A 9,820-nucleotide genomic window follows, 5' to 3' on the forward strand; every position below is an offset into this window, starting at 1 on the left:
AAAAAAAAAAAAAAAAAGAATCATTATTACATCAATTTTCACCATACAACAGCACCATCTTAATTCTTTCTACTATAGACACAAGGCCTGGAATTCTTGGGGATGGGGCTAGTCGATTACTGGTACTCAAATTGATCAATACTAGCACTGATATATTAAAGTTAGAGATTTTATTTTAAAAAATCTTGATTCTGTTGAAAACAAAGGCAGTCTATTCATTAGAAATATAAAATCTACATGAGTTAAGACCATTCTTCATACCAGACTTTGCAGCAACTATAGAGTCTCTCCAGACTTCTAAAAGTGATCAAACTCAACTGATTACACCAGTCTGATTTATGTTCAACAATTCTATTTGGATATTTGTTCCAGCTTTAAGCCACTATTTTGAATGAAAATCAAAATACAACACATTAATTTTACACTTGAAGTAAAATCTGGTGGTATTAATAGAAACTGATTTACTTACTTTACACATTTCGCAATTGGGTTTCTGAGGAGACACTGAACAGGGACAGTCTTTATCACAGAGGGTGCAGAACTGAAAACAGAAATATAATTGAGATTTTATTTCATTTCTCACAGCTAAGATAATACAAAAATTCTGTTTTTAAGTTTTTACTTACTGGATGAAACATAGTTCATACAGTAAAGTGGTTTACTATCAGCAATACTGAATACAAAGATTTTGATTAAAATGTAGTGAACTGATATGTTGTTGGCACTCCATCGCTTACAACGTCGAGGGTTCCAGTTGATCCGATCAACGAAACAGCCTGCTCGTGAAATTAATGTGCAAGTGGCTGAGCACTCCACAGACACATGTACCCTTAACATAGTTCTTGGGGATATTCAACGTGATACAGTGTGACAAGGCTGACCCTTTGAATTACAGGTACAACAGAAACAGGAAGTAAAAGTGAGAGAAAGTTGTGGTGGAAGAGTGCAGCAGGGTTCGCCACCATCCCCTGCTGGAGCCTCGTGGAGCTTTTAGGTGTTTTCGCTCAATAAACACTCACAACGCCCGGTCTGGGAATCGAAACCGCGATCCTATGATCGCGAGTCCGCTGCCCTAACCACTGGGCCATTGCGCCTGCACAGTGAACTGATATAAGTCAATATAAAAACAATTTTTGTTTGTCTAGGCACAGGGCCAGTAACAGAAAGTGCAAAATATTTCATTGAGAAATTTTGTGAATGGTCCTTCTAAGCTTACAACTGACATTTGTAGAAGGGAAATTAATGAGGTTGGTGTAAGCAAAGTTATGTTTACAGTGAATCCAGTGAGAAATATATATGTTGTTTAACCCTTAAGTATTACTGTTTCAAACATAATGCTTATGTATTCATATTATTTTGAATTAATCATGTATTACTTCAAAGCTTTCAGATTTTGATGATGAGATTGTTTATTTTCCAAATGACTTTGTAGGGTAGGTGTGACAGGCCAGATATAACAATTTTGAAGATAAAACAAGTAGAATATTTTGGCTGGATATGGCTGGTTTAAATGCCAAAGGGTTAAGGAGGTGTTTGTGAAGGTTGTTCTCTGTTCTATTCATTGCAGTCCTTGAAACTATGGCAGAGGAATTCAAGACTGGCCATTTTGGGAAATGTCTGTATACTTATAACTTTATACTGAAAGCAGTCAAAATGTTGCATAAAAAGTTCCCTACCCAGAAGAATGACCTAATATTTAAAGGTCAACATGAGAAAAACCAAAGAAACTCAAAACATTCATGCAACATGTGAAGTGGTCATATTTTATGTTAGGACTTTGAATATACCAAACTGCTGTGAGATTTCTACCAAACTAATAATAATAATAACAATTTTTTTTAAAAACCCAGGATTTCAGATGTGATGGATATACAAGAGTCACTTGTTGGTGCACTTGTGAATTGAAGTTCATACATTAGTGGATATAGCAAAAGGATAGTATACTAGAGTAAGAAGAAAAAAGTCTCTTTTCCTCTATTGGCAACAAACTTGCTTTTTTCATGCAGAAGATTATATGATTCATTTAAAAAGCATTGATAACATGGAGTTGAGATACAGATAGCAAGTGTGGAAGATATATGGAATCGGGGGGATAAAAAAAAAAATGAAGGAACCAGCATGAAAGGTGGTGTACGAATGGGCTGATAGAGTGCTTAAGTATTAGATATAAGTTGATGTATACAAGTGAGACAATTATTCTGATGATAGACGTGATGTGAATAGGTAATGAATATTCAATAAAAAAACGTGCTATGAGCTCTCTAAAGAGGACACTAATGTCATAGGAAAACTGAATAAATAGTAAAATTCGATCTGAGGATGCTGCATCATAGGATTAGGTGACAAAAATTAGGTCATGTAATGATGTTGTATGTATGGCAGGCACATCCATCAATTACTAGATGATAAAATGATGAACATTAATTTGATGATTATAAGAATTATCTATACTAATAATTGAGAAAGCTGCTTATTAATTAGGTATGTAACAATTACTAAAAGTACTAAAAGAAAGCAATTATTAAGGGTTGACTGTCTGGAAATATTTTTATAAATTCATTTTCTAAGATATTTCCTACAATTTCAATTTTTCAAGTTTATTGAATTTTTTTAATTTTAATTTCTTGCAAATTTGAATATTCATTGCATCCACTGTATCCAATTCTTCACAAATTTAAATATTCATTGCATTCACTGCGGAGTATTCCATTTTCATTTGCAAAATCTCTCACTTTATTTTCTAAGTTTTAATTCGCTATTTGGAAAACCAAGAGTTTATTCTATTAATGTATACGTAATGTAAAAACATTATTTATTGAATGAAAATTTTTTTAAATACCTGTATAATTTTTGAGCGCAGGATAGCTGAGAGAAGAGCCTAGAAAGTTGGGTAATTACTATTTGAAGACGAGGAGAAAAAACAAAAAGTTACTGACAAGTACTTGAAACTTGTGCCTTATTTACAGTTTCCAGACACTCTCTACCACTAAGCTAATGTATACACAAACAAGTTGCATCATTTCAAAGGCTGTGGTTTAAAAAAAATGGGGAAAATCCCCACCAAAATTCTTTATAATTGTAATCTATGCCATTTGAAATGGATTTGTATAAATTTTCATTAAAAGATACCTGTCTTCCAGAAAGTTATGAGGGAAAAAAAAGTCAGATTGTCTGAATTTTCCGAAACTCCTCTCTCCACCTCCTCAGAAAATTCTTTCCCATAAATCCCTATATACTCTGAAGCCATAACATCTAAGCAGTGTTTGTAGAAAATTTTGTTAAAAAGTATCCATTTTTCTGGATGTTATGAGGCAACAAAGTCAGAGGCATATACATCTGTAGTAATGCCCTTTTATTTATACGATTTTTTCATTTCATGCTTAACTATGTTTTAATATACAAAAGAAATAGAAGACATCTATGAAAAATTTCAAATTTTCAAGTACATTGAATTTTTCTTTCCATTACAGTATTTAATCAACTAAAGGCAGGATATTTCAACCAAACAAATATGGTAACAGGAGGGTTGAATTGTGAATCACAAGAAACTAGAACTGAATTATTTCCATCAAAATAGTAATGTTCTCTGCTTTAACAAGTATACTACGTTGAGGATAAATATAGGTTATTTAAGTACACTGATTTAAAAAGTGTTTTTAGTTGCTCATTAGAAACCAATCACAAATTGCCATTTCATAGATTTATACACTGCTTCAAAGTTTGCTTGATGCAATAGTTTCTTAGGTCTGATCTCATTGAAAACAACTGCTCCAGTCAGTTTAACCCTTTAGTGTTCAGATTACTCTGTTAAATGTAATACTTTTTCACTCAAATTGTTTTGAATTAATCATGCATTATCTTATAATGCGTTGAGGTTTCAATAATGTGATTGTTTATTTTTAGAATGTCAATGTAGGTTAGGTGTGAGAGGTAGATATCGCCAGTTTGAATATAAAACATGTAGAATATATTGGGGCGGATATGGCCGAATTAAACACTAAAGGGTTAATGTTGGCTCTGCATATTCAGCTCCATTATTCAGTGGATAGGAACTGTCATTTGAATCAACTGCCTTACATTTAATCTATTGACCTCAAAGAGTAAAGTTGATCAAAAGATTTTAAGCCAGATGCTAAGAAATAAAACTGAATATTCTTAGCTATTATTCTAGCCCCAAGCCAGCCCTGAGTGAGCAGACTATGATCAAAGGCATTTCAACTGTGACCATATTGTCTTTTATGTAGATCTTATTAAACTTTTCAAAGGATCCTTTTCACAAAAGTATGGCATAAATGAAAGAGAATTGACTACTGTTTCTAGCAGGCTGAGGGACTGTATAGAGAGAGTTCTCCTATTAGTTCAAAATTTTGATTCAGCCTGATAGCTACCTTAAAGGTATACATATCTGTTGACAGTTCGACCTTACATATTACACATTGATCTGAAGAGCAGATTGTTCAGTTGGTTGAACAACTGAAAATTCATTGTCAAAACTAACAGATCCATTAAATATGAAAATATTAATATTTGAAAGACAACCCTCACAAACAGATACTGAGAGATATACATCAGAACTTGAAAATAAACTCTTTGTAGTAATTCTAAGTCATATCATTGCCATCAAACAACAACACTTAGATTAATAAAGTATCTTCTCACAGAAATTTTTCATCTTTTACTCGTTTTAGTTGACTGCTGTCATGCTTCAGTCATGCCTTGAAGAATTTTAGTCAAACAAATTGACTTCAGCGCTTATATTTTTCTAAGCCTAGTACTTATCCTCTCGGTCTGTTTTGCTGAACTGCTAAGCTATGGGGATGTAAACACACCAGCACCAGTTGGTAGTGGGGAATAAACAGACAAACACACACAAGACAGGCTTCTTTCAGTTTCTGTAACTCAAATCCATTCGCAAGGCTTTGATCAGCCCAAGGCTATGGTAGAAGACACTTGCCCAAGGTGCCAGAACCATGTGGTTGGCAAGCAAACTTCTTACCACACAGCCATGGCAGCACCTATAATACTCTAAAACTTGTTTCAATTTTAAAGCTGCAGTCATGCTGGAGCACCACCATTAAACGCTGGTGTTTCTTTCATTTATTAATTAGCATTACAATTAGGGTGGAATGAATCTATAAATTACAATTGCTTGTTTATGAATTGTCAGACCAAGCACTTCTTACAGTTTGATCACTGAGCTTCGTGATACTTAGTCAATTGTAAAGTAGCACTGGTTTCCAATTTTATCAGGAAAGGTGAAACAAATAATACTTCACCCCAAAATATAGAAATACAAGGTTAAACTGCAACTTTGTTTTGTTTTCTTTTCCTTTTGTAGTTTACTCTGTACCTTCTTGCATTGTTCCAGCCTTATGCAACAACATTCTTTAAAATAATACAACTATATAGCTGCAGAGTCTGAAATCTGGGGTGAGTGGTCAAGTTGATTATATCGACCCCAGCGCTCTGCTGGTACTTAATTTTTATCAACCTTGAAAGGACGACAGGCAAAAATCAACCTTGGCAGAATCTGAACTCAGAATGGAAAGCCAGAAGAAATGCCACTAAGAATTTTGTCTTGCATGCTAATGAATCTACCAGTTTGCTGTCTTAAGATTGAAACAAATAATGATTTGTCTAAGAGAAAATAGAATATGAAAAATTGAATTCATCAGTATTTAATGTTCACTTACCCATGCTTTCATGGGATGGACAGAATTTGTTGAGGCAGATTTTTCTACAGTTGGATGCCCTTCCTGTTGCTAACCCTCATCTGTTTTCCAAATAAGGCAATATTTTTCCCATAGGAAAACATGTTTTACATGAAGGATGGACAGAATTTGTTGAGGCAGATTTTTCTACAGCTGAATGCCCTTCCTGTTGCTAACCCTCATCTGTTTTCCAAATAAGGCAATATTTTTCCCATAGGAAAACATGTTTTTCATGAAAAACTGGAAATGGCAACTTCAACTTGGAAGATAATGATACTTATTTACAACTATCACAAGATGTCTAGACAAAGGCACACAAAAACATAAATACATACATATATGACAGGCTTCTTTGAGTTTTGGTCTAGCAAATCCACTCACAAGGCTTTGGTCAACCCAAGCTTATAGTAGAAGTTGTTTACCCAAGGTGCTGTGTAGCGGGACAGAACCCAAGAACACATGGTTGGGATGCAAGATTTTTAACCACACAGCAGTCTAAACCAACAGCCACTCTGCTCCATGTTCCCCCTTCTCTGTTAGGAGGCACAAGCACTTACACCCACATGTACACACTTCTGCCTACCAAAATCAATCACAAGGCTTTGGTCAGCCAAAAGCTATAGCAGAAAACACTTGCCCAAGGTGCCATGTGTTTTAAATTCAATGAAACAGCTTTGACTATCATAATTCTAAAATGTCATCCAGAGAGACCTGCTGTCATAATATTTTATGTATGGGATGTTACAAAGAAAGTAGAAAAAATATGAGGCCAGATGAAAAAATATGCATGCATGTACGTACGTACATATGTGTGTATATATATATATATGTGTGTGTGTGTGTGTGTGTGTGTGTATATATATATATTTATATGTATGTATGTGTGTGTACAAACTTACATACATTTTCCCAGCAAGAAGATATCTCTTAAACTTCTGTCTTTCTTTAACTTCCTCCAGGAAACCTTGCCATAATTTACCTCATTGCATTTTTCAAAACATTTTTATTTATTTCAGCATTCTAAAGTTCCATAAAATAAGCTGACAGTTGGAGTCTGGACAGCTCCCTGTTAGTCAACTCAACGTCAAACCACTCGTATATATCTTTTAATTTTCTTCTAAGAATGTAAATTAATTTAGTGAAACTAATTTTTAAAAATTATTTCCTCTTTCTGCAATCTGCTAAGAATTATCTTTTGTTTCAGTTATTGGAATGTGGCCAAGCTGGGGCAACACTTTGAAGGGTTTTAGTTGAACAAATCAACCCCAGTACTTATATTTTAAAGTCTGGTACTTTATTAGTCACTTTTGTCAAACTGATAAGTTATGGGGACATCAACAAAACAATGGTTGTCAAGTGGTGGTGACAAACACAAAGACACACATATGTGTATGCATATATATCCAATGGGTGTCTTTCAGGTCCTATCTACTAAATCCACTCAGTTGGCTTGGGGCAATAGTAGAAGACACTTGCCCAAGGTGCCACGCAGTGGGACTGAACCCGGAACCATGTGGTTGGTAAGCAAGCTACTTACCACACAGCCACTCCTGCGCCTATGGTTAATTATATTTTAAATTATACATACATCTCCACACTAAAAAGATAGATTTATAAAAGACTTCAGTTCAATCCTGTATCAAGTTAGTTTCAGCAGTATATATTTATTAGAACTGATAACAAAATCATAGTTTGATTTCACGAGAGACAACCTACTAAGTGATGTTAGACTTTTTCCATGCAAGAAAAGTTTAAAACTTCTTAAGGGAGTCAATATAGGTTCTTTCTGATCATGGACATAGATAACATTAACCAATTACTGCAGCAGCAATAGGAAATTCTGCATGAAGTTATTGTAATATTTCCAATGACATCTCAATTGTTTTTAATTGTTTATTTTTTTTCTTAAGCCAGTCAAAGACACATCTGAAACTTGACCACCTTGCTGTATCAAGTCCACAAGTTGCCTACTTGTTGCTTAACTAGAAAGAAATAGCAGCCACTAAAACCATACCCTACCGTTTTAGACAAGTCTGATTCCACTTAAAAAGCACCCATGCCAGTGCAGCATAAATACAGTCATACTGGTGACACATAGAAAACACCTATCATACTCCGTTAAGTGGTTGGTACTAGAAAGGGCATCCAGCCGTAGAAACCTTGCCACAACAGACAGTCGGGGTCTGGACAGCTCCCTGCTAGCCAGCTCCATGTCAAATCATCCAAGCCACGGAAAGCAGACATTAAGCAATGATGATGATGAGACATGATGGCGAATATGGTCCTGGGTTTGTGTGAAAGAAAAAGAGGGAATGATCATATCTGGAATACCTTTGATCACAAGTCTACTTGATCAGAGCTAACATAATATTAACCCTTTAGTATTCAGATTATTCTGTGAAATGCAATGTTTATTTATTCAAATCGTTTTGAATTAATCATGTGTTATCTCAGAGCTTTGAGATTTTAACAATGTGATTGTTTATTTTAGAAGGACATTGTAGCATAGGTGTGAGAGGCCAGATCTTGTTACTTTTGACATAAAATAGGTAATACATTTGGGTTGGACATGGCTGGTTGAAATGCTAAAGGGTTAAACAAGAACTTACCACATAGCTTCTCAAATATAGCTGGGGATAAAATATTAGATCCCAAGAGGGTGTACGGGTAGATTTCAACCACTAAATGACTATGTACCTTATGTTTCCATACCTCTGAATGAGGATAGTTCATATAAAGAAGTGGTTTACTTATTAAACATTCACTGCCGCCCACTATAGCAGTTATGTATTTTCTCTTCAAGACCTACTCTGATTATACAAAATTACTACAGCTAACGAACAGGCATTTTGACATTCATAACTGGTAAACACTGAAGGACCAAACCTATAAGCTGCAGGCCTATTATAGCAATCTTTATCTAGACTGCCTCCAACCTCAATCATCCCTCCTCCAGCAATTGTAGAACACTTCAACCTTTAACCTACTTCTCCCAAATTTACCACTGCCAGTTTATTTTTTGTCCTTTTTTATTATTATTATTATTATTATTATTATTATAATATCAATTTCAATCAACGAGATTGAAAGGCTGTTGGCTTTGGCAACCAGACATTTGTAATCTATTAAACAAAGAAGCATTGTTTTGAATTGGATCCAGAACACATATGATTCAGGAAAGTGTAGCTTTACTCTCATATAAGAAATAGAAATGTCAGTTGTTAAAAAAGCACATTTCTTATACATTATTATCCCCTACAAACATACAGGAGTACCGATGTAAAAATATAAATACTTTTTGAGACCAAACAAGTTTAGAATGTTTGTTCCCTATATATTTCTCACAAATCTCCTTACTATCTTCATGTAGTCATCTATCATTCTTTCTCTTCCTTTATTCTCTCTTCTACCATTCTCTCATTCTGCTTCTCTTCCATTATGTCTTCCTCTTATCTATCTCTCTCTCTCTTGTTCTGATTCTCTTTCCTCACTCACTATACTTCTGCCAAGAATGAGACATCATAGAGTAGCCTTACTGTGGGCAAGGTAACCTCTCTAGTGCTGGAGTCACAATAAAATGCATAGTCTACGTTTTGTAAAGTGACTGGCAATAGGAAGAGTATCCAGCCATCATATACACTATGCCAAAAATAGAATATACAAGTGAGATGTCCTTGACCCATCTAAGGGAACAGTAATTCTAAAGTGACTTAGACTGTGAGGATTGTTGTGGACATATCTATGCCAGCATAGAAAAAGACAACAAAGATGACATTATGTTCTCTCCCTCTCTCTCTCTCTCTCACACGGATAGAGATTAATAGTTGATACAATTGAGAACTTAGAATTAAACTGTTGGAGTAAGAAAAAGTTCTTTTTGATTTATTAGAGAAGTGTAACACACACACACACACACACAAATACAGACACTGATATTAGTAAATACGCATGGAATTGAAATAATTCTAAGTTAATTCTACAGTTAAAATACTTCTTCAAAAACCCAAAATCATCATCATCATCGTTTAACGTCCGCTTTCCATGCTAGCATGGGTTGGACGATTTGACTGAGGACTGGTGAAACCAGATGGCTACACCAGGCTCCAATC

General features: G+C 34.8%; 1 protein-coding gene and 1 long non-coding RNA gene across 2 annotated transcripts in view; one reads left to right on the forward strand and one right to left on the reverse strand.

The window, feature by feature from the left end:
- The window catches only part of LOC128249102 (uncharacterized), a 15,910-nt gene extending 10,618 nt beyond the window's left edge, over positions 1 to 5,292 (forward strand). The window contains exon 3 of the long non-coding RNA XR_008265229.1: positions 3,471 to 5,292. This is a non-coding gene — a long non-coding RNA (uncharacterized LOC128249102). The remainder of the gene's footprint in view (positions 1 to 3,470) is intronic.
- Positions 1 to 9,820, reverse strand: part of LOC106882853 (sarcoplasmic reticulum histidine-rich calcium-binding protein) — a 21,038-nt gene that overhangs the window by 5,496 nt on the left and 5,722 nt on the right. The window contains exon 2 of the mRNA XM_014933656.2: positions 470 to 541. Coding sequence (XP_014789142.1) covers positions 470 to 541 — 72 coding nt within the window. The remainder of the gene's footprint in view (positions 1 to 469; positions 542 to 9,820) is intronic.

This window comes from Octopus bimaculoides, chromosome 11 (genome assembly GCF_001194135.2).
Source record: "Octopus bimaculoides isolate UCB-OBI-ISO-001 chromosome 11, ASM119413v2, whole genome shotgun sequence".
In the NCBI taxonomy this organism is placed as follows: domain Eukaryota; kingdom Metazoa; phylum Mollusca; class Cephalopoda; order Octopoda; family Octopodidae; genus Octopus; species Octopus bimaculoides.